Source organism: Motacilla alba, chromosome 10 (genome assembly GCF_015832195.1).
Source record: "Motacilla alba alba isolate MOTALB_02 chromosome 10, Motacilla_alba_V1.0_pri, whole genome shotgun sequence".
Lineage (NCBI taxonomy): Eukaryota > Metazoa > Chordata > Aves > Passeriformes > Motacillidae > Motacilla > Motacilla alba.
Genome location: NC_052025.1, coordinates 11,142,897 through 11,168,411, shown reverse-complemented (window position 1 = coordinate 11,168,411; position 25,515 = coordinate 11,142,897). Strand labels below are relative to the sequence as shown.

General features: G+C 42.3%; 2 protein-coding genes across 4 annotated transcripts in view; one reads left to right on the top strand and one right to left on the bottom strand.

The window, feature by feature from the left end:
- The window catches only part of HDGFL3 (HDGF like 3), a 43,224-nt gene extending 34,985 nt beyond the window's left edge, over window positions 1–8,239 (top strand). Inside the window, exon 6 of the mRNA XM_038146809.1 lies at window positions 1,315–8,239. Coding sequence (XP_038002737.1) covers window positions 1,315–1,320 — 6 coding nt within the window. The 3' untranslated portion in view covers window positions 1,321–8,239. The remainder of the gene's footprint in view (window positions 1–1,314) is intronic.
- On the bottom strand, window positions 2,354–23,675 carry TM6SF1 (transmembrane 6 superfamily member 1). 3 transcript variants are annotated; one of them, XM_038146805.1, is made up of 10 exons: window positions 23,458–23,675; window positions 21,461–21,564; window positions 20,866–20,963; window positions 19,738–19,841; window positions 18,857–18,939; window positions 17,381–17,502; window positions 12,818–12,922; window positions 10,700–10,792; window positions 9,619–9,738; window positions 2,354–4,170 (listed from the first exon to the last, which is right to left on the bottom strand). In XM_038146805.1, exons 1-10 carry the CDS (start codon window positions 23,547–23,549, stop codon window positions 3,979–3,981), a joined length of 1,113 nt encoding a protein of 370 aa, XP_038002733.1. In that variant the 5' UTR covers window positions 23,550–23,675; the 3' UTR covers window positions 2,354–3,978. The 3 variants fall into 3 exon arrangements, with proteins under 3 accessions (XP_038002733.1, XP_038002734.1, XP_038002736.1); XM_038146806.1 differs by lacking the exon at window positions 23,458–23,675 and adding an exon at window positions 22,940–23,423; XM_038146808.1 differs by lacking the exons at window positions 2,354–4,170; window positions 10,700–10,792; window positions 12,818–12,922; window positions 17,381–17,502 and having other exon boundaries at window positions 9,653–9,738; window positions 23,458–23,654.
- Window positions 23,676–25,515: the final 1,840 nt, after the last annotated feature.

Genomic DNA, 25,515 nt, shown 5'->3' with positions numbered 1-25,515 from the left:
TTCTGGACGTAGCCCAGAAGGGAATTGTGGTTAATAATTGCGAAGGTTTCATGCTCCAAAAGGACATCTTTCTGTACTGGATCTGACAGTTACAGCACAGGAAGCAGCTGTGTTACCCCATCCTACCTGTCAGTGCTGGGCAGCCGCTGCCAACAGGAACCTTAGCAGAAAGCTGGGTTTGATTGACTGATCACATGTAATTGTTTAATGGGTATCTGAGTCTGAAGGGAAAGGAACAGCAGTGAACCCCCCCAAAGCATCTCTAAGTATGATCTCACTGACTCTGGAACAGGAGAGATGCCTCTGGAGTGTGGTGTGCTGGATGGGCAGCACATGGTTTCCCCTTTTGAGGGAGTCAGGGCTCAGGTAGTTCCTGTAAGCCTGAGCACTTGATAATAAACCCTGATTGTGTGTCGTTAGCCAGGATGTACCAGGACCTCCCACACGGAAAGCACAGGCTTCCATTTTTACTCTTCACAAACCCCTTGTCATAGGAGAGAACTGCACTGACCAAAGACAGGGAAGGTTTTGTAGCGTTGTAGGAGAAGGGATGCCTTGCCCAGGGGTGGGTGGTCATGGTGCACTGCATGCTGTCATGTTGCTGGCTAATGTAACCTGTCCCAGGGCCACCAGGTGAATTTTGCTATCTCTGTTCAATTGGAGGAAAGCGAGACTTGTATCACTTGCCATGATCATGTGAGGACAGTCTGATCCTGATCCCACTAATGTCAGAGAAAGCAAGAGCTGACCTTGACTCTCCCGTGGGAGTTCCTTTTCTGTCATCACCTTACAGTGAACTGGAGCCAAGCTGTTTCCTTTTTGGAAGCAGCATTTGGATCCCTTAGTGATGAAAATGTTTATCTTTGCTCATGCTTGCTAAGTTTTCCTGTATTTGAACAAGAGGGTGTTCTTGTGGCTGGACATCCAGGAATGCAGCAGTGCCTGAGCTCCTGCATGAAGCCCATCAGTGATTTTGTGCAGTGGAAAAAACCAAAATTTGGTTGTGCCTGAAGTGTGCTACAAGGTTTGTAGTGGAGTGATTGGGGGAAAAACCCACCCACATATATACTGGAGCTGCTTACTGAATACAGCCTTTAATGTTTACTTTTAAATTGTGCTCATTAATACTTTGTAGTGATATGTTTAGTTGATGTAACAAAGCTGTTTTCTCTAGAAAAAAATTTGTTTGAACAGACCAGGTGGCTACTTGTACCTGTGACTTAGAAGTGTGGGAACATAACATCAGTTGTATCAAGTTTGATGCCGCATGTTATTTCTTACATTAAATGTGACTTCTTTCTCTTTCTCTTTCAGACTTAACCAACATAATGACTGCTGAACATTAAGGGAAAACACAAGAAGGTTACATGTTTGGTTGTCTAATATTCTTGGATTTGATATGAGTCACCACATCTGTTCATTAGTACCATCAACAGCATCCCAGTTTGTATGCACATTATTCACATTCCTATCTGTTGTGTTTGCAGAAATGACATTTTTACCCTTTTTTCTAAGGGTTACTTTTTGATTTTCATATTATTTGGTTGCATGAAGTTGCCCTTTTCCAGTGGCTGAGGTTTATGAAGATATTGCATACTTGAACATGTTTTAAATTCCTTTTCGAGACAGAAAAGGCATAACTCCAAACTATATCATTCTAAATCAACATTTTTTAAACACAACTAAATCTTAGAAATGAGTCCCCTCCATACAATGCTACAATAATCTTCCACATGCAGACATAATTTTAAATTTTCCTAGATCCATTCTCTCTTGGGTTTTGATCAGTTTACAACATGAAAGAAAAATTCTTCTTCAGTTGAAATCACCACCAAGTTCAATAATGTAATAAAATACCTTTCCTTATTAGAAGTACCTAGCTAGTTATACTCTTAATACTTCTCCAAACCATGATGTAATGTACACTATCTGACTTAGTTCCTATATGTGGAGTTAGTGAAAGTCTTTTTGTGTTTCTTTAGATTAATACAAGGATTTTTCCAATGCCAACACAATTTGAAATCATTCATTTGGATGCTTTCCATTTTTAAGCTTACTGTGATATACAGCCCTATGGGAAACCAAAACAAAACATCAATTTTAAATAATGAAAGGCTTAAAAAAGGATGCTGTCATTCTGGCTTTTTTTTTCCTTTTGGAAATAGAACTAGACTAGTAAGTAAGCATTCCAAATCCATTACTCTGTGTACATTATTGTTGCTATTGTGATAATAGAGATTTTTATTTATTTTTATGCCAGCTTTTATTGTGAAAACATATTTAGTCTGGTTTTATCAATCCTTGTTATGCTTGTCCTTGGAACATCTTTTGCGTATTCAAGGTTTGTAGTTGATGAGTTTACTGTAAAAATCTAAAAAAAAAAAACCACAAGGAAAAAAAACCAAAAAAAACACCAAAACAAAACAAAAAGGAAACAAAAAAATTGTATTGTTTTTACAGAATAAATTTATTGGAATGTGTATTGGGAGTAAGGTTTGAGGTTGTAAGCAACTAAGTTAGCGTCATATTTGGCTTCATACGTGTAATAATGTGAGGTATTAATGTAAGTCAAGTATTAAAGCAAAACATTCTGTTAACATGAGTTGACCATAATAGATACAAGTGCAGGTGAGATCTTTATTTTTTCTGTACTTTGCCTTTTCTGGATAACAGGAGGTCATTAAATTCACCTTGAATGTATTCAAAGTTTCTTTCAAGACATCAGAAGTAACATCAGAGGCTCAAATACCTGTTTGTGAGCCAGCACGTCCTGTGACAGCCCAGCTGGGTTTGTTTCCCTGTGAAGAGGCACTGGGATGGAGCTGTCCCAAAGCCTAAGGAGCTGCACCAGGGATGCATTGTGTTATGTCTTTAATCTCCTCTGACTGCTGCTGGGAACTGCCTGGCAGTGTTCAGCAGGAGAGCGTTACAGCCTGCATTTCTCAGTGCTCTGAAGGTCCCTTCGTGCAGGGTGCAGCACACAGGCATGTCAACTGCTTCCTTGTTACTGATTAGACTTAAAAATAAAATTATTTCAATCAAAACACCAAGAAGTGAACAAACCCAAATAAAGTGTTTCCAGTTAAAACGTATCAGCTAGTTTCATCTGTGAGAAAGGCACTAGGTGTACTGCTTTTAATATAAATACACATAGAAGGCATAGAAATAGCTGTGATTGCAAATAGAAACGTAAGCTGCCCAAACCAAGGTCGCTGTGTTTGCTGCTGCTTGTTTCTGAGCCAGCAGCATTAGCAAAAGTAGCTGCAGAGACACAGCCAAAACCCCTCCTCTCTGGAAACGCACGCACGGCCTGAGCCCAGTGGCTCACGGTCCTGAGCCCTCTGTGCCCAGCCCACAAGTGCTGCTGAGCACCTGCTCAGCTTCAAGCAGGTGAGCAGTCCTTGCAGAAGTGAATCCTGAAGAGAATTAACAAAACTATATGATTTGCTTATCATATATGGAGTCTTACCATAAGAGTTGATTGCTTCTTAAAAGATTTCTTGGGATTTTTAACAAGGTCGACCCACAAGACATACTTTTTGACAAATAAAACATGTGCATGTGACAGAGTTATGTATGTTAATTTTTCATGCTTCACAATGCTGGCCTTCATGTTGTGCAGTAGCTCTGTGCAGGGACTGCTAGCACTGCTATTCTTCAGCGTGCGGAGGCTAAACACTGACATCATTATTATTATTTAACTTCATGCAGTATTTCTAAAACTGTCAAAGCAGCTTACTTAAAAATAGCTGTGGGAACTGGCAATGCACTGCAAAGTCACAATGTTGAGAAGTGGTGCTAAAGGCAGTTGTCTTTATTTTCCCTTTTTCAGTAGGATAAACAGAGCAGACCGTGCGACTACACAGTTGTGCAATTTTACACATCTTACACGCTTCATTTGGGTTCCATCTGAACAGTTCAGTTACATCCCGACCCAATTATATACATAGCCAAGGACAGGAGCTGGAAACAGTTCTGCTATTCTGGTTTTTCTTCTTGTTTTGGTTTCATAAAAAACTCTGGCTTGTTGACACACCTGTAAGCGAACAGCTGAGGAAGAATCCCGTACATAATGTTCAATATCAGGAAAAACTCTTTTGCTTCTTCAGGGACTCTGTAGATGTAAGGAGTTCGAGCATGAAGAGAAGCACCAATATGGGAAAATTGAGCCTGTGGTGTGTATATAACACATATATTAAAAAAAGGTAAAGTTGATGTATATTTTTGGAAAGATGGCATAATCTGCGTGCAAGTCTGCATCTCCAGTGACATTTTCCAAGCCAGCCCTTATTCTTATTCCAGAATTATCCATCATACTTTTGCACAGTGGTATAAAAATGCAGTCTAAACTAAAATCATTAATATCTTGGTGTGTGAGGCATAACCGGAACCATCAGTGGCATGCTAAGAGGTTTGTTTTATGCACATGGTGGCACTGATCATTTCATCAGGTACAGGATTCCACCCTGGCTTTCTGGGTCATAATTTGTGCTAGAGGGTCCACAGAAAAGTGGCCACTGAAGGGCACATCCCTGCAGAGCCCTGTCAGGGCAAGGGTTCTCACCCACCTGCCTGTGAGGGTTGTTGGGACTTTGGCATCAGTGGGAGCAGCTAGACATTCACTCCGGGTAAAGTTAGAGAGTCTTGGAACCTATGTTAGTTCTGGTTTGGGTTTGGACTTCTTAATCTTAAACCCAGATTGTTCCAGATTCTGATCCCACAACTCTTGATGATTTCACAAAATGTCTGCAGTATTTGGGTTTCAAGCTTGGCTGGTTTGAAGTATAAATTGAGCATACAGTGAAGGTTATAGGCACAGACAGGCTTGCTGGCCTGAAGCATATTTTTAGCATAAACAAACATTTAAAGATAGAAGTGTCAGGATAGTCGGTGTCTTTTGTTTCCATCTGTTACCTGCTATTTCAAGCCACTGCTCATTCACATTAACTATTGTGTGTCCAATTTTTTTTATTACTATTTAGTTAGCTAGCACTGGAGGAGATCTGAGAAGAGGAACATCAATTTGATCATAGGGAGAGCACTGGGACACCAGGATTTTAGGAACACGGGAGTACACTACGGCCAAATCACATCCTCTGTTCTGGCTTCAGCAGGAGTCATTTTGGCCTCATGCAGAACATGGTTCTGGTCACAGCAGAGTAGAAGGGGAAGTAAAGTGCAGGTGTTTCAATGCACCACCCCAGCAAAAGGTTAGGCTGAGACCATCCATCAAAACAGAAACAGAAATTGGTTTTCAGGTGATTCCAACCACCTGAACTGAATTGGGAGAGCTCATTGAGCAAACCTGAGCCAGGAAACAAAGTAATCAACGAAATCAAATACAAACACACTTCAGCAGAGTGCCACTTAGCATGTTTCTGTAAATAGCTATTGCACAGCAAACAGATGTTCAGGGGCACACTGTCAGCAGCCTTTTTATATCAGCTTGGTAATTCACTGTGTCTCTTGCCCATTCGTTCTCACCTGCCTCAGGCAGGCCCTGCCTGTGGCACCTGGCTGGGCTTGCTGAAATCCCTGCTACCTCTCCTGCTGGGGAGCTTCCTCAGCCCAGGCAGCCAGAGCAGGTCAGCAGCAAAGCCCTCTTGTAGCACAGGGCAGCAGACTCCCAGACAGACAGCTGCCAGCAGGCTGCAGGCAGGAGGTTTGGGCTGTCTGGTGTTCCCCCAGACACTGAGAGCCTCTGGGTTGCATTTTAGAGCCTTGTCTGGGGTGAACGAGCTGCTCCTTCTCTGTGGAGGGTTGTGAGGCTGCGAGAGTGGCCAGCTGTGAGTCAGAGTAAGTTGACAGTACATTTCTCATCATTCACAGTAAACCTTGTCAGAAGGAGCTGTAAGGGGATGCTTCTGAGAGACCCAGAACTCCCAGAGCCTCCAAGATGCCTGAGTATCTAAGCCTTACTGTGTGATCTTGTCTCTTACAGGAGGTGTGGCACATTAGTGAGCTTTAATTGTTGTAAAACCAAAAAGCAGTAACATGATGTCCTGTCTGTAGCCTACAAAGATTTTTAGTGGTTAATGATGCACCATATAATGAAGTTATTGTTTATTAGACTTGTTTTTCACTGTAACACATGGCTTCTTCTTTCATTACCAAGGAGGATATTTAGGTCTGTAAAGTATTTCTTTTTTTTTTTTTAATTTATTTGATTTGCCTCTGTGAAAATTATGTTATATCTTTAATCTCCTGTGTTTATCTTCCATGACTGTTCTCTGCTGCTACTTTTTTTTTTTTTTTTTCTTACTTGGAGGGGATATGTTTTAAAAGCAGATCTCTCACTCACCAGTGGCCCAGTGCTGCTTTTCCTTCAGGCAGACTGGCACCAAACCCCTCATTCTGAGCTGTCAGTCCCTGCAGAGCTCTGTCTGTGTGCAGTAGGCTGGTGCTCAGTGAGAGAAACCTCGAGTTTGTTGTGTTACCTTGCTGTGATTGGGGTCTCTCAGCAAATACGCCACTCATTGGTGCTTTCTGTTAGATCCCCTCTCCAAGTGGAGAATTTGGAGGCTCCAACAAACCCCTGAGCCTTGGCTGAGAAATCAACCAGATGAGATGCTGCAGGTAACCTTCTAAGGTAGCCTTACATGCCCAACATCCAGCCTTTGTCACCCCTGAAGCCTTGGCCACTCTGCTCCTCAGGCATTCCCAGCAGGTGGAAGCTGCCAGGTACTGGATGTGGCTTGGCAGCTGCAGTCTGTGTCTGCCTGCTTCCCACTGACCTGCTTGTCTGTATGAAGCAGTCTGGATTTGGAATTTTTACAATATTTTTTGCCTTGTTGCCTAATCATAGGCAGTAGTTCAAGTATTTTTTACCCTGTAGCTAAGGACACAGAAAGACCCAGAAAAAGGTTAGGAGTCCTTCCTCACTCTGTGCCTTCTTGCTAAGACTGACTAAAATCAGGCAAAGACTGTAACTTTGGAAGGGTCTGGACCTGGTCTCATGAGCCTAACAAAGCCATCAAATAGAAAGGGAGTAACCTATAAAATACATTCCTTGGGTTTAGGATCTCTGGTAGACAAGAAGCACTGCAGAAAATAGCCACAAAAATGTCAGGGTTATGGAAAACATAAAACTAAGAGGGAGTAGAGGTTAACTTTCTACATTTGAGGAAACAGAGAAATGGGCTGTAGAGAGTTGGTGACACTGATTTTGGCTAGTAAGGCTGTGGGTCTTCATCCCTTTTCACATGGCTCACTTGCATAGGGAAATACCAATTTCATTAAGTTCAGAGGCTGTTCCAACCCTTTTGTACAATCAAAGCTCCTGGTACTTCCCTCATATGAAATTCAAAGAGCTCCTCCTGAAGCTTCAGAAAGTCTAGTAATTATTGGGTCACAGCTGGTTTTGGAGTCTGAGTGTTAGTAATGGAGTCATTCCAGCTGAAAGTTATTTGTAATTCTGAAACGTGTTTCTGTGTGAAAGGCTAGTAGGCACCTTGGAGGTTCTTAGTTTAGATGCATCACATGGTATTTTGTGACTTGTTTTTGTAAAAAGTACGTCATAATGATAGAAATAAAAATAATTAAAATCTCCATGTTCCCCATCTGTAGGAGCAGTGTTCATTCCCAGGGAGCAGTGCCCACTGCTCCCACCATCAGACACTTACCTTTACTGGACCTTTTGTGTGAGAGAAAGCAAAGTGTGTTTTGGTAACTATATATGTTTTAATTATCAATTAAGTGTTTTAACTTAAGGTAACAGATTTGTCTACTGTTATGTGTATATCAATGTGTTTTTTGCCTCAAAATGACAAAGCACCCAAATAATCAAGAAAGAGCCCTCAATTCTTTGTCACACGCATTTTACATCCCAGGTTGGTCACAGTTTGCCAAGTCAAATCAAGTAAATCACGTTCACTTGTAGGATAACTGAAGTTCATCATGCAGTGCATTAAAGTCAAAATGACAAAAAAAACCCTCCCAAATGTCAAGAACAGTTTTTTGAAGCAAGATAAAATATGAAGAGTGCACAGCAACATAGAGTTCTCTTAATCAGTTTTTGTGAGCTCACAGCATTTTCTGATGCCAGGACAAGCTTTAAATAGTGAAATGGGAAATATTAGGTGTTAGTCTAATGTGTAAATGGACATCCTGAGGCAGAACCACAAAGAACAACAGAGGGGTTTTAGACTTCAGCAACAAAGTTTAGCATTCACACATCTGAAGGTACAAAGGGCTGTTAAAAAAAATTATTTGCTACAGGAAACATATAAAACAGGGGGGGGGGGGAAGCCCAAACAAACAAAACAAAATCACCTCCAGACTGGGAGGCTGAGATTTCTGGAAAGTTTGCAAGGTTGTGATAGTCAGCACACTCTGACTTCTGATTTACTTTCTCTTGTGTTAAAAAAAATCTTTGAAGGAGTGGTTTGCTTCCTGGTTGTCTGGGCAATTTATGGAACCTGAGTAATCTGTCAGTAGAGGAAGTTCCTGACACAGCCTTGCCTCCATAGCTACCTTGTGCTTTTTTTTTTTTTTAATTAGATTTTGATACCTTTTGAGCATCTAAACGTCCTCATTAATGTTTGCCAGATTCTGTTTTGATATCACTGAATGATAGTTCAAGATTCTCTATGTAAACTGGTAGAGAAGAAAAAAATCCTCTTCTCTGTGGTAACTGCTCCCAAATAGAAAATGTCACTCCACCCTTCTTATTGGGCAACTAAAGTGGATTGTAGTTTGTATCTATGATTATCTCAGACCTGAGGAACCAAGTGTTGGTTTGTGTTTGTCTCATAGTGGTATTTGAATTCCAGTTATTGCTGTGTCCCTGTGTTGTCAGTATTGTGGCAGGATTATCGTGCTTATTTTCTGCGTTGTCTGGATGTTCTGAGCACACACATTTCATTTCCTATGTACAGAACAAACCAATTGTCCCTGTGTCTCATCTCTTTAATGCTTATCTATCTGTCATAAGTCATTTACTAGTTCCTGTTGAATTGTTTTGGTCAGTCTTCTCATAAGCATCAGCCCCATTTAGTAATTAACTACAGTTGTTTATTTAAGAGAACCAGAATGGAATGAGTAAAAGAAAAATGATCATTGCCTGCTCTTGGGAACACAGACACTTCTGGGTGTTACTGTGGTTTGTGGCCCAGGGGGTTCCCTGAGTTCTCTCAACATCATCCAGTGATATTGTACATTTTGTGTGACAAGGAGATACTTTTTCACTTTTTCTCTTTATATATTTCAAACTACCTAGTTGACCAACACATATTATGGAAACAATGTATTGTGCTGTTGTGTTGTGTTTGGGTTTTGTTGGGTTTTTCTACAATTGACTGTCACAGCTTTAAGATGGGCTTCCTTCATGATGCCAGCTAAAGAGTGCATGGTGCTTAATAAGGTTTAAATGAGCCCAATAAAAGCATTGTGTAGAAGGAGAGAAGTCTGCTAAAGCAAGAATGTGGTCGTTAGAGAGTAGTAGATTTGATCATTCACTCCCTTAAATTAAGGGGCTTTTACAGATACAAAAGGTGATCTGGGTTAGTAACATCAGCACAAAACCTACATGGGAAGATCAAGTCCTGGGCCCCTTATTCATTCTGTAGGTCTCTACTTATTATAATGGAATTTAAAAGTGAAGATTTTGCAAAGAAATACCTGAGCTAGTCCTCCAGCATGTATAAGGGTCAAATCAGGCATCCAGGAGCAGCCAGGCACCAGCAGGCCATACAGAGCAATCACATAGTATGGCACGGAGTAGAACATGTATGCCAGCATCTGCATTTCAAACACAAATATTAGTTCCTTTGCAGTGTGAGGGAGATGCATTTAAAAATCAGTAAACTTCTCAGTGAGCAGCTGAGACTACACTTCTGGCAGCAGTGATTCCCAGGCTTTTTTGTCACACCTGGATACTATTGACTGGATCCAGCTGCTCTAAGGTCTCTCCTGATATTGGTGGCTGTTGTCTCCTTGCCCCATCCATACACACTTCATCCAGGACATGTATTCCTGCCCCTTACTATCTTGAGACAGTGCCAAAAAGCATGGCCTGGCTCAACTCCTTAACACAGGGAGCCTTTGTCAGGCTCCACTGCACTCTCAGCTGGGAGCTGTGGGACACAGCTCTCCCATGCCCTATGCCATGCCCTCCCTTTCCCAGGAAGAACTCATCCAGCAGCGACACTTGGTTTCTGCTCATTTCCTCACCCCTGTGTCCTCTGACTGCTTTGGGCCCTGTCCCTGTGCAGCAGCCAGGCTGGGTAAAGAATGTCAGCATCAAATTCTACAGAACTAAAGCACAGCATTCCCTCATCTGCAGTGCTTTTTGTATGCAGTGCCCTTTTCCCAGAGTGTGTCACTGGGGATGGAAGTGCAATGTGAGCCCAAGGAATCTAGTCCTACTGCACCCCTTCTTGCTCCATAATTCCTGACTGAAAGTCTACTTTGCCTTTCTAAGGAAGGGAAATAACATAAAAAGTACACAGATCTGTTTCATGGGCTGTGTTAAGAGAATCCTGAGTAATTAGGATGTGTAGCTCCATGTAACCAATTTGAACCTAAGTTGAGTTTATCGCAACAAGGAGTTGGTATCCTGCAATGGCTAGAAATAGTACTAGAAAATGCCCTTTCATTTGCCATGAATTATAATTCCCATATTAATCTTTTCATCTCCGAAACCCATGGCTTCATCTTTGTGTACAAATCCCTCCTTACCAGTCCACGGGCAGTGCTTTACCTGGAGCTTGGGATAGGCAGCAGGATCCTTTATGTAGGGCTCGTGCAGTTGGATGTAGAGCCGGCAGAGCTCGGCAGGGCAGTCCAGGGCAATCTGAGGAGAGGTTTTCAAACTTGCAGTGATCAATTTGTTCTGAAACCAGCCAAGCTGACACGTGTTACCAGCCCTAGGGGTGTGCTCATGGTCTGCAGCACAGCCACCCTGGAGCTCACAAAGGTGATCCATGTGATCACCAAATGAAAGGGGAAGAGCTCCTCTCAGCTCCTGCTCAGTGGGCTTGTGAGGAAGTGCTGGCAGCCTGCTTTGAAGATTTTGACTGGAAGAGAATTTAGCCAACTGTCTATGCTGTTGTAAAAGTATAATTGCTATTGATTTACTCTGATAAATAGCCTTTGATCCCACCAAATGAACTTTCCAATGGAAAATTGTTCTAAGAGTGGAAACTTCAGGATAAGCACCCAGTTTTAGGATAGCAAGCTCTGGATGTAGTCCAAGAAAAGAGCTGCACTGGGACAAGGCAGCAGTGCAGAGCAATGCATGAGACAGGTGTTACTTAAAGTAGTAATTTTTGAGAGTAGTAAAGGAGGGATTATTGGATTTTTATTCCTACGAACGAAAAGTTCCAAATAAACATGGGTAAATTGCAAAAATAGTTCCTTTTTGTGGTAAGCCTTAAAACTACTACAAAAATTTCTGCTCTAAATTGAGCTAGCAATGCATGTTAGCAGCTGTCCCTGGGCTTGCCTGTGGCATTGTTAATGCCTGAGCTACAGGGCTGAACAGCAAGTTCTGCACAGCTCAATTTCATGGGCATTTGTTGTGTGACTCTGAGGGGGCAATGCAAAACTTTACAGTCAATATTCCTCCCTGTTCTTTTCCAACATGAGCATCCAAGAAGCAGGTCTGAGTGGACTATAATGGACTGTGTTTTAGGAACTTTTGCACAAAATTATGGTTCCTGCACCTTACACAGAGACGTCCAGTTGATCTCTGTATGTATAATCAAGGCCAGTAAGCAATTCCTGCTTGGTGAAGGAAATCTATAAGGAAATTACCAGTCTCAAAATAAGCAAAAAAAATTTCCTCTGACAAATGAAGTGGGACTACAGAACCAAGTAAGACCATGAGACCAATATTTTCTACAGTGAAATTACAGATAAACCGATTTAACCTGTATCAGCAGTGCTCTGAAGTAACATGATCTATAAGAAATAAAGCAGTCTGACAAACTGGAAGAAAAAAATGTTTCTGAGAGGCAAGTTTTAGGAGAAACAGGAGGTGAGAGAGGAATGTGAGCAGCACAACTCCAAAAGGACAATCTGTGCTAGGTAAATAAAATGTTTCTGGGTATTTATCATCACTTCCCACTTGAATTATTCTAGAAAGGATCGAATCTACAAATCAAGCAAGCAGGCAGTTATCTGAGATGCCTAAACATTTGAGCTGTGCTCACTGAATGATACACAAGTTTCATTCTGCTTAAGACAGAAAATGCATTAGAGCTGGCAAGGGAATAGATTTACCTATGACTGGATTTACTCCTGAAAGCATTTTCAGTACTGCTTCCTTCCCTCAAATTTTGATTCAATCAACTATGTTTAGAGAGCAACCATTTTTAAAAATTGTCTCTTGGTATGTAGAAACAATGTGTGTTGTTCACAACATGGATCTTTTTTTTTCCTTTTTGGTGGAAATGTTCTCCTCTATCTCATGCAGTGTAAGCTAACTTGGTTTTGTATATAATTTTAAATATGCATTACTGCTTAGAAAAACATGAATACAGAATTACTTTAGTTGCTTTGTCTCCATGTTCTTGGCCATAAATGGAACAACAGACCAATGAAAACAGTTTTAGGTCATGTTGATTTCCTCTTGGGATGCTATTTACTCTGGTGGTTGTGCACGTCCTTTTGAAAAACATGCTGCACACAGCACAGAATGGAGAAGCTAAGCACCAATATTTATCATATATAATTTATCCTTTTATATCTGAGGCCTGTTTGAACCCAAATGTAACAGGATTTCCCCTGACCACAATGTACATGCTTTTCCATACGGACTCAAATTTAAAAGTTCAACTGAAAATTGGCTTAAATTATTAAAACATGTTCAACTTACCATGCCCCTAAATATGCAAAACCCCGTGGCTAGAATGAGGTATGCAGCTAACATTAAATCTATTGGTCGTCTTAAGAGTCCTTTCTTCTGGACTTCCTGCACCACCTGCAACACAGAACATGGTGGGTAGGTACATCCTGCTCCATGCCACCTGTATTGCACTCCAGAGCACTGCAGACAGGGTGGAGTGTGAAACATCACATCTATCCACTGATTTCAGAGACAGAAAGGTTTCCACCTAAAAAGGCAACTCCAGACTTTGTAGGATGTAGTGAGGAAAATTCATCTGAATAAACTCTAGAAATGGATGGATCCAACTGAAGCCATCTCAATACAGATAAGTGTCATTTCAAGCAACCTAAATCAAATGAATACTAACTCTGCAATCACCTAAGGCTTTAAAGCAGCATAACTTCTTCAAAATTGTCTTTTTGTATTGGAAGTAATTTGTTTTCTTGAATGTCCCCATGTAGAAAAGCCTTGGAAATGCAGGTTTGTCTCAAACATCAATCTAGTATGCTTTGTAAAAGGACTGGATCCATCTCATTATTGAATGCTGGTTTTCAGCAGCTTGTGACACTATTAAAACTAATGGACTATCACTGGCATAAAATAAAAGCTTTTCTGTGGCTGGTTGAGTCCTCTGCTGAGTTCAGTGAGCAAATAGTGTATGGCAGTGTGCAGTGCAGAAATAGAGAATGAAATGTGGGTGTATGGAGTATGTGGACACCCTTCCTCTTCCTCTTCTGTCACTGAACCCTGGGAATTCCTGGGGTGGCACTGAGGCACCTCCAATGCCTGGCCCTGACCTTGTGCCTCCTCAGCACAGGAATCCCCCCTGCTGCAGGGACAGAGGGGAGGGGATCACACCCTGCAGAGCAAAGGCCATTTCCACGTCTAATGGGGAAGGTGGCTTGGGGGAACCAAAGGCGTCTCTTTGCCTACACAGTAAAACCTACATGGAAATCATGTGAGCTACACTTTCTGCACTGTGTAATCACAGACAAAATTATAAACTCAACAGAGTATCTTTCTGTAGTTCAGAGGGAAAACGTCCCCATGTATATGTGTTACTCATTTCCTCTTCCTTTTTATTGGCCGTTTGTTGGCATGCAGACAGCAAAAAGAAAAACCTGATTTCCTTCCTGTTATACGCTTGTGGAATTGTCTCCAAAGTGCAAAACAAAAATTAGGATGCAGGGGCACAGTTAAAAGCACACAGGATCAAGATACTCACAATAAAGTTATTGAAACAGGAGAAACAATCTTGCAAGCACAATTTCTGAGTAAATACTGCAAGATCTGGATTACAGATTAACAAAAATAAGGCTGTGGCAAACATAAGCTGTCCCTTTCATAACAATTTTTTTTTCTGATTTTCTTTTAAAGGATCTTTTTCAGAAAAAAAAAAAAAAAAAGTGACACCTTTGTTTGATTTTCCAACACAAGTAACAGGTTTTGGCAGTATGGTGTCACTTCACAGTATTCAGAGTACTGGTGTAGGAGTGTTTTTAATATTACCTGCTACGGATGCCTATATTCAAATATTTCTTCCTATGAAAGAAAAAGGTCACTTATGGCTAAGTTACAAATAATTTTCAGTTGTAGACTACCTAGGATAATGGAAAGCTGATATATTTTTATTCTCTTTTGGACTATGTGTGAAGCTTATAGATACATATAATCTCCTCTTTTCAAATATTTCAATATTCCTCTTTAAATATTAAATGGATGTGTGTATTTACTGTAATCACAAAGCTACAATAGAACTTTGTGCTTAGAGGGTTTGAGGCAAAGCCACTGTAAGTGGAAGCAACCTTTGGTGTAGTACCAGTCTGTGAAATTGCCAGGGTACAGAAAAGTTGCACCTTTTTTCTTTATGCATGCATGCAAACAACATGAAAATGCAAAGCTTAAAAAAAAAAAAAAAGGTAAAAAAGCAGAAGCAAGAATTTGAAAGACAGGTTGCACTTTGCTGACTACTAAAGAGTAGTTTTTCCTCACCTTTCTTTAGCCCAGCAAAGCTCCATCACCCCATGCTAAACTGAGTTACATGTAAGAACACTGGCCAAGCAGAGCTGGCCTGCCGTGGGTTTCTCAGGCACTGCAAACAGCATTGAACTCTGCACAGATCTCTGCAGCCCCAGGGGTGCTTTTGTGCAGCAAGGAAGAAGGAAGTGGCTAGGCATGCTTTGCAATTCCTCTCACTTCCAGGAAAAAGCTATTTCCATAACTTCTGAGAGGCTTTAATGTCATCAGTTTTAGGGAATTGGAATAATTTTGTGTGCTGTCTGTAAAAATCAGCCCGTTCAGAATTCATGTACAAATCTGAATTTGTGCATTAATTCTGTTAAAGATTTTAAATTCCATTAAACTTTTCTGAGCTGATATACTTGCAGATAAATCTGTTGGGCTTTCTAAAGACTGCAGCACAGCTGGGCTTGATTCCAAATGAGGGCATAGCTCCATTCCACTCCCCTGCACCCCCTCTATTTGAAAGCAACTAAAACTTGAATACCTTTCCTCTGCCCCCACAGTGATTATTTTTTTAACTAACAGGTTTGTAATAATATTATAGCTGTGTATACCTTGGCCAACAGAACACACTTTGCTTCTGTTGCTTTCATATAAGTATTTTCCTATATACTAATAATAGCATTTTTAAGCCATTTCTACATTTTCTTCCTGAATCTTTTAATGCCAACTCTGAATAATTATAGTTTAAAAAAGTTAAATTTTGCAGCTGATTCCAAATGATCTACTGATATGTTCAGAACTTACAATGATTATCTCTCTGATTAGTAGCATTAAACACAATTATTTCCTGGAAACAACTCTTTAATTTGGGACTGAAAGAGTTGCATGAAAAATTCATCAGTAGTCACGATAAGATTTAAAGGCATGCTCAGATATGGAGCATAATTTACCTGAGAAGACTAAATACAGCTTCTGAAAAACAAACAGCTTGGGTGGGCTATGAGGTCCCAGTGAAAGGAATCAAGGCTTTTTCTATAACCTTCTGGGCAGGGAAGTTTATGTTTCCAAGAAAGGATTCACAAAAAAGTGCAATGTTAAATTTTCAGGTCACCAGCTTTTCCTGAACTCTCTTTTTGAAATAGGATATTAAATCTGAGTTTCTCTGAAATATATACTAAATTAAAATATCAAACCAAGGTAAGCAGTTTATCTCCTGGTAAGCCCAGGAGACGTGGCTGTATTTCAGCAAGTAATCAGTCCATCACATGTTTTCTATAATGTCTATTTCTGTAGTATTCCCAATACCAGGAAAACAAATTGAAACCTTCATCCATGCTCCACACAAAGGCTGCTCTCACTGATGTGTGCAGTAAAAATTGCCATCACTACCTTTAACTGCACTTGATGAGTCTAAAGAATGTGCTTCTGGCCAGAAATAGTGGCTCCTTCAAATGAACCAGCTCAAATGGCTTTGGCATGGGACAGGTGGTTTCCTGTAAGCCTGTGCAGGAGAGCAGAAGGTTTAGCACCTGAAGGTTCCTCCAATTCGCCTTCCATGGGGATTTGCCCTAAAAGCTGTGATTCTGTACGTGTTCTTCAGCCCTGAGGAGAGATGAACATCTCTCTGTGCTTCTCTCTCCTCCTGAAGAAGGGCTGGCTGGCTGGATTGTGTTTCCCACCTCTCTGGGCAGGTCTGTCCTGCCTGGCCTGTTCACTCTGTGCCACTCACACTGTGGCTGCCTGCTGGCTCTGAGCAGCCAACAATCCTTCATCCCTGTCCCTGTTTGCAGGGACAGAATGAACCTGACTGAGCCTCAGCAGCTCTTGTGATGCAAAAATATGAATTGATTATATTGCTTACAACTGATAGGGAGTGCTGCAGCAATAAACTGGCTTGCCTACAGCAACTAAGAGCTAAAAGATCTGTTCTGTGCTATGTACTGCAGGGGGCTTTTAAATTTTTTTTATAAAACAGTGCATAAACTATTAATGCATTGTTTTGATGGCTCAGTTAATCTCATTACAACCCATCTAGCTATTTCAAAGGCAGAAGTCTAAAAAGTTTTAAGTAAAAATTTTTACAGATTTTTTACAAGAGATGCGTAAAGAATTTTTGTATCAGTTTATGTGCAGGGTCTCACCTGTAAAATCTAATATTACAGACAGCACATAAAAAATTATTAAATTACATGAGATCTGTAAGCCATCTGCAGAGAGTACTTTCCTGCAGTGTTTCTACAGGATTTTGTGGTGCTTTAAGAAGCTGGTAAATGTCAGTATCTTCATTGGCTAAGAAACTGAAACGGACAGAAATTGAATAGGTAGAGGTTAGAAACACAATTACATCTATGAATGGGTTCTTTACTCTGGACATGAGATTCTTTTGCTTTTTCTTTTTTCCACCATAATGAAATAGTCCTGCAGTATAGATAGGTTTGCAGTCTTCAGAGCCAGACAGCAATTGTCACCAGAGTGAGCAGTCACAGCACATTCCATGCTCACCAGGGACCTACAAAGCCCACCAGAAACAGCCAGCTTGTTTCTGCTGCCCTGAGAGTAGCCAGCACTGAGATGCAACAGAATTACCTTGACTGGAGTGTCGTGAGTCACTGAAGGTTGGTTATAAATTCTGAACCCAGCCCATATGGGGAGGCAGATGTATGGTATACTTAGGAAAATAGCAGGACACACTTTTGCTCCATATTTGCCTGTTAAAAAATTATTACAAGATTTATGAGAATTTTTAAGCTCTGTTGCAGAAGAATTAAAAATGATGCTATGTAACATCAACCCTGAAGCAACTATGGCAATGTAAACAAACATAAAGCATTAGAAATCACTAATATTAACACACAAATCCTATTGAAAAGTCACATCCTCAGCAGAAGTAGAAACACAGGTAAAAGAGAGCCCATGAGACCGGAAGCCATTTCTGAATTAGGGACTTTTTGAGAAGATGGGAAGCCACATCTGTCACCCTGCATTGGGTATAGGATGGGACAGCTTTCAAATCTCTCAACGGAACCTCTCAAATAGAGATCTCATTCATTTTAAGACGGGGGATAAAATGTACCAATTTCTCAAGATCTGATACTGCATTTGTTTTCCAAAGGGCTGATTCCTCCCACAGGCCTGTACTGAGGACAAAACATTCAGAGAGCTCTCCTCAGCCTCAGGTAAAGCAGGAAGATGTGTGTCTTTGACATTGGCGACTCTGTGGATCAGAAAGGCAGGTGGCAGGCATGCTCTTGAGAGGTTTTCTAAGAGGAAAGAGGAAGGGACAGTCCCACTAAACCTGCTTTTCTCTGTGGTGAGTCTGTCTTCAGAGGAGGGAGGGAGCTGGGCTGGCCCCAGCCTGTGCCATGAATATTCCTCCTCTGGCATGAAAAGCAGCACCAAAGGGACCTTCCCTAAAGCTGACTGCAGAATTTGGACACATCAACATTTTTCTCAGCTGAGCATTTGTCAACTTTGCAACAGTTTAAGCTTAGCTAAAAAGGAAATCTTTTCTTGAGAAAGGTTTCGCCCTTAATGGATCACCTGCCAGTAAGACTGATGTCAATATTTGTGTTGCAATCCTCACGTTTAACAGCACAGATTTATGTTAGAAATCTAGGAATACAGATTCTGAAAACAGAATAACTTCCAGATTTGACTTTTAAAGGTGATTTGGGAGCCTCTTGTAAGCTGTTGGAAAGTCAGACTTCTAAGGAAATTGGAAATTTTATGCAAAGTAAGATTTATATTTTTATGATACTAAGAGACATTATTGTCTCATTACTTAAACCTGGTTTAGATGAAAACCTTATAGATATATCAAAACACAATACTTTCTTTTTTCTCCTTGAAAGTAAATTTAAAGGGTTTTTTTCCCAGTCTCCAACTTTTCTTCCTCATATTTAAATTTTAGAATATCTTGTGTCTCTTTACTGATATTCCTAAAATGCCTCTTTCATATTAATATAGAAATGAACCAACACTGCACTAAAATATAGATAGCACGATGCTGAATTTAGAAAATGTTTCACAGGAAAAAGCTGGTCATATAAATCACTTCCTTACCCACAATATTTCCAGGCATAAAGACAATGATGCTCATGATAATGGAACCCAGCCAGTAGAGACCAATGGTTCTATAGCTTTGTCTGTTAAAATAAAGAAACAAGACATAATTATTGAACTGTTTCTAAAATTTCTCTATCCTAAATATTATAGCCATTGCTGGGGTTGTATTTTACCAGGTGGAGGCTTTTAAAACCTGTACCACAAGTCAAGAGTGGATTGCTGCCTCTAAGAGGGGTCATGGAGAAATCCTACATTGGTGTGGGACAAGGTTATGCCACGGACAGCCCAGGCTTTGGGCATACTCAGTTATTTGCTGTAGTGTCACTCCTCTGAAGGCTGACTGCACGAGTTTGCACATCACAGGCTGTACAAAACTATAAGACAATCAATAATTAATTTCATGCTGTTAATGCTACTGTTACCAGCAGGTACATTTGTCTCTGGAATTTAAGTGCTTATTCACTGAAACTCTTTATTCAACAGCAAGAAGCATAAGAATCTCTAGAAACAACCTCTTTTTCTCTTAAACTTCATGTCACTCTCTAACAGGGATGAGAGATCATCATGGTGCTAAGCAATACATTATTGCTATAATAAATTTTTTATTCAGAAAGCAATTTTTTTCACACATGCTTTTAATGCACATCACCTTTCAGCTTTGAGCTAATACATGTAGATGTGCTACAGTCTGCTGCAGGGTGAAGACAGGATGCATCTCCTTGCATTTTTTGGGCTTAAATGAAATTTCAACAGCGTTACTTTGGCCTACAACACGAAACCACCCCGAAATAAAAATCTAACTACTGCATGGAAAAGAAAGGCCTTTGTAGATGATATGAGAATGCAAGCCAGGTGAGCAGTGCCCAGATGAGACTCACTCCCAGGCAATAGCTGCCACCATCAGCAGGTACATCAGGTAGTGCGCGGAGCCGTCCCAGTAGCAGATGACGTGGCCGTAGGCGGTGTTCAGGTACGGCTCCCCCTGGGAACGGGGTTTGGGAGAACACACACAGCTCAGAGCAGGAGAAACAACCCATAAAGGACAGCAAGAAACAAGCTCAGAACAGTAACAATGTTCCTTCAAGCAGTGGTACAGCTTCTGACTGACTACGCATTTCAGCTTCTGGCTGACAGTACACAGTTCAGTTTCTGACAATGCACATTTCAGCTTCTGACTGACAATGCACATCCCAGAGCTGACCTAGGCAGGATCAGGCAGAACTGAAGGAGTTCCACATCTGCAATAAAGGGTGCAAGATGGAAACTCCTGTGTGTGACTGTCAGCTTTACTCTGCCACATTATGAAAATAGGACTTTTCTATATTTTGGTGATAAAAAACTCCAAAATAAAGACAGATTTAGCATACAACAAATACAGATCTATTTAGCAGCCTAGAGATCTACAGCAGTACTGAATATATGGATGTCAACAAATAACCTTGTAGGGTCCAACCCATTTCACACATAAGTTCATGGAATCTTTTCAATGACTTCAGTGACTTTCCTGTCAAGCTCTTACTGAGCTATTTTTGGTGGATGTTGATATTCAGCAGCCAGCAGATTCTGCTGACTAGGTATCTGGCATCATCATTTTTTAACTCTACTTTAATTCCTTCTGGTAAAGTGATTAGAGAAAAATAAAGGAGCAATTTTGTTTTCTTCTCGGTAACACATTTTGGTGTGGTAACTCATCCACTCCTGAGTGCTCTCTGTGGTTTTCTGCCATCATGTCCAGGCCCTTCAATTCCCACAGAAGTTCACACAGAACAGGGTTCCTGCAGTTAACTGTAACAACAATGGAGCTTGAAAGCTATATTATTTCTGCCAACTGAGTCAGTAGATTGCAAGTCAATGAAGGTTTTATCCATAACAATAACGAAGCAGGTCAACTACAAAAATCAAGACTGTTTTGAATGTGTAAGTGGCTATTTCTCTGTGACAAACACTACACCAAGTTATCTATACTGAAGATTTTATTTACATTTGTAAGCCAAACTACTATTTACCTCTCTCAAGTAATGAGTCATGAATCCATCAATAATTCCATCCTGTTCCAGTCCAATTATTAGATTCACTACACTGGTAAAGGCAAATACAGCATAAACTGTAATAGGAAAAAGGGGGAAAAAATAAATTAATAAATACTTGGAATCACACAGTTGCTTCACAGTCCACTAAATTGTCAGGCAGAGATCTATTGAACTGGAAATGTCAACTGTGAGGTCACAGATATTCAGCACACAGTATGACTTTCCCATTTAGCTCAGGATTTTTTTAACTGGTGGTTGGTTAACACAGCTCTTAGGAAGCTTTTCTGAGGAATGTGAAGTTCTGTGGAGCTGCAGGCACAGCCTCCACGGAAGGTCAGTGTCTGCAGAAAGGACTGTGCAGCCTTTCACAAATCCTGGGCACATGGGGTCTACAGCCTTGACTGTGAAAGGAAAGGAGAAAGGACAGCAAAAAGGAGCAGAGAGGAAAGCATGACTTGTCATTTTTGCGGGTGATCATGGCAAAGTGCACGAGCCACAGCAGCCTAGAGCAAAGCCATGGGCGAGCCAGCCACTGCTGTGAGCCAGGCCACTCAGCTCTAGCAGGACCTACCATAGAACAGAGGGTCTTTGGGTGGCTTCCTCTTGACAAGAACACGGGCCAACAGAGCAATGAGAACCAGAACCAGCAATCCTACTGCAACGATCACCCAGGGACTGTAACAGTATGTAAAAAGAAAAAAAAAAATTAAAGGAAAAACAGATAGAATTTTGCTTTGTCAGCCAGCTGTCCTCAAACTCACATACTCATAGAGTAACTTTTAATAATTCAAAATACAGATTTTTAATGTTTATTGCACAGTCTGCCGTAGTATTCATCCTATAGTTTTGCAGAATTTATGTGCCTCTCTTGCATGTGTGATTAGCTAAAAAAAAGAAAATACAAAAATAACTACATAAACAACATATCCAGAAATCTAGACTTGTCTGACTAAAATCAGTTTTCATACTAAAATAAACAGAAACTATGGGCAATGAAAGATGAGGATCAAACCCACAGAGATTTCAAGGCCAAAAAGGATCATTTGGGACATTTTATCTAACCTCAGTAATAAATTATGTACTCAGGAGATTACAAATTCAGAAATAAATCACATCAGTCCCGTGGAAAAGGAGTAGCAGTGTGGGCACCTCTGATGGATCCGGGCTAATGTTCAGTTATGGAAGTGCCACCAGAGAGCTCTCTGGCCCTACAAGGCAGGACCACTTGAGCAGGTTCAGTGACCAGCACAGGTGGGCTCAGGCAAAAGGATCTTTTCCCTGGAGATGGAGCTATAATGTTACTGCATGGACAGTGGGAGTGGCATAAAGCACAAAAAATCTTTGTCACAAAGCAAATTCGTCTCCTTCCCCAAGAAAATGCAAGCTAGGAAAATCAGTTTAAAATTGTTTCACAGATCTAAGGGTGTAAATTGTCTTTAGTTCTCGTTAAGGTAAGATTCTCCTCCTCAGTCTTCACTTTTGTCCTTGTACAAGGGAAAAAAATGGAGGGAAAAATTAGGGAAAGTCCAGAAGCATAAGCTAAAAATATCTGGTACATCATTTTATACATAGTACCACCCTGCATCAAGAAAACAAGTTGTGAACAAATTATATTATGACAATATCAACCTTAGTGAAACTTGACTTAAAATTATTGCAAAGAATTTGCAAGACCAAATATTTCAGAAAATATACACACGTAGTTTCTAAGTCAGGATGAGCAGTACTAGCTTGTTGATTTATTTTGTGCTTTGAATCTTCTGCTAGTCTGTTTTCCCAGTGATGAATTTCTTCGTACCATTACAGCTGTTAATATTGCAGTGACTTTTCACTGCGGTCTATCAATTTGAAATAAATATTGGCAGTTAATCAAGTAAGTCACCATGTGTTATTTGACATTACTCTAGCAATGAGAAACAAAAAATTCAGTTATGGGCCAGAAGGAGGAAAATGGGGAAGGAACAGATGTAGCAAAAAACAAGAAGCAAATATTTGTGCAGTAAAGTTGCAAAACACCCCGGGCTGCGGGATCACAAAATACCACGCAGACCTTTCAGTGAAGCGGGTTTTGCCGTGGGAAAAGCCTTTCCTTTCCTAGACCCGCGGCTTCTCCCGGGGTCCCGGTTTTCGGCAGGGCGAGGGCGCAGGGTCACTTCCAGCGACGCGCAGGCTGAGGGGAGCCCGCGGGCAGGCTCGGCTCGGCAGCTCTGCGGGGCTGGCTTGCTCTCCCTCTCGCCCCGAAGCAGAACCGGCTTTTTGCGGGCAGTGTCCCGGGGAGGCCGCGGCTGCGGGCGCTGCCCCGCGAGCGAGGCCGGGCGGCTCCGCGCCCTCGGCGGCACGGCCGGCCCGGGGCAGCGCTCCGCTCCGGGGGATGGCCGCCGGCAGCGAGCGCTCCCGGGGCGAGCGGCCGCTCTCCCGCATCCCGGCTCGGCTCCCGGCAGAGGACGCGGGCAGGACCCGGCAGCGATGAGGCGAGGCCGCCCGGCGCTGCCCCGCTCCGCCGCCCGCCCCGTCCCGCTCACCCCGCGCCGCCGGCACCGGCGCCCCGCCGGGCCCGTCCCGCCTCACCTGCCGGTGGCCGCCAGGCAGTTGAAGAGGTACGTGACGGGGATGGCGGTGAGCGAGAGCACGAACACGCCGGTGGCCGCCGAGGCGCTCATCCCCGCGGCGGGAGGCGGCGGCCGCCCTGCGCGCCCCAGCCCAGCGCCGCGCCGTGCCCGAGGCGCCGCCTCGCCCCTCCCGCCCCATGCCGGCACCCCCCCGCCCGCGCCGCAAAGGTTAAATCCGCCTCGGAAACCGGAGCCGCCCGGCGCTCCTCCGGCCGCCCCGGGGCTCGCCCCGCTCCCCCTCGCCCCTGCCCCGGGGTTGGGGGCTGCCCGACGGGCGACGCCGCCCCTCGGGACAGCGGGTGCGGACGCTCCTCCGGTGACCGGCGGAGGCGACGCGCCGAGGGGCTGCTGTGACAGCCGGGCTGAGCGCCGCGACCGAGGCGCCGCGGGGTAACTGCGGGCTGAAGGCGCGGCGAGCGAGCGGGGCGGCGGCAGCCGGGGTGCGGGGCGCGACGCGATCCCGTGTCATGACAGGGGGTGGATGGAGAGAGGGTCCCTTGGTCCGGATAGTGCGGAACTCCCTGGAAACCCGTAAAAAAATTATGCATCTCTTTTGCGCCCCTCAGAGCAGTATTTAGCTGGGTTATTTTGAACAAGGACATTAGCGTTTTAAAAATGTTGGGGGAGGAAAAGAGTTGATCTTTTCCATTTAAGTGCCAAAAAAAATTTAGCAAAACCTAGGAATATGTTTGACCTTTTCCATCAGCCTTTTCTTCCTAGCTTCAAACTTTGCCTATCCCTCAATATCTACGCAAGTTTCAGCGGTGGAACGAGCCTTGTGTGCAAGGCAAACAGAAATGAAAACCGCTGTTCCTAGAAGTTACTGAGCATTCAATTCCAGGACGTTGGCAAGTGAGAATGTGTTGCCTGAAGAAAACAGCAAATGCACTTCCAGCGTGCCAGGCAAGCTCTTTCTGGAAGAATTAACACCCTTTGCAAAAACGGGCACAGTTCAGACTCCCTCCTGTTGGAATGATACAAAGGAGGGCTGCTAAGGTGGCTGAGCAAACAGGGCACCTGTCTGCAAGGAAAGCATGAAGAGCTTGGCTTAGAGTGCTCTCTTGTAAATACTAGAGGAGTTAACACCTGCGAGAGGAAAGAACTCTTTAATTTGAAGGATGAAGCAGTGAAGAAACTGTCACTAGTTTTCAGAAACAGCTATGAGCAATAAAGGGTATTCTAAGTCTTTTACAGTATATTTGGGCAGTTTAAGCAATAGATTGATATAATACCTCTCACAGGAAGGAACTTGGTGACCCAGAACATATCTGTGTCCTATCTATTCTATACAAACAAATCCTTGCATAGTTATTTCAAGTGAGAAAGATCTCTAATCTGGCCATAGGCTTACAAATGGGTTAAACCATGCTCAATCAAACTATCTGATAAAAACATGATGCAACTCCTAAAAGTAATTTAGTCCACCCAAGTGTCAAAATTGCCATTGGATGAGTCAGGGCTAAATTTACCACCTCCAAATGCCTACCTTTCAATGCACAGCCGGTTCACTTCTCAAGCTTTCAAATGTATAGGCTGCTTATTTGTATGCAGCTGCCACAGAGCAGTCTCAAGATTCATGTCTCAAGCTTGGCTTCTCAGTTCCTGCGTCCCTGAAGTCAAACACTACATGGGAAACTTCTTCCTTACCACTCTGCCAGCATATTCCAGCACTGATTTGCATCCAGCTTGTTCCTCAAGTCCAATTTAAACTTCTGAGTAGAAAATGTCAAGGCACATCCTGTGGTAATCACATAGCAGCTCAACAGTAGAGATGCAGTGTTTGAGTCTTTTGTGTTGAGATCTATCCACTTTTAATTAGAAAAATAATTATGAGCATCTGTTAGCAGAAGAGACCCCTGAAATGGGACGTTTGAAATGTTTGTCCAAAGGACATGTTTTTCCCTTTCATTTTCATCTCACACCCTATGAAAGAAACATCAGTGAGCCTTCCAGCTCCATTGTTCCTTTCCATGTCCTGACAGAGGAGGCCCCCAAGCCCACCCATGATAGTGCTGAA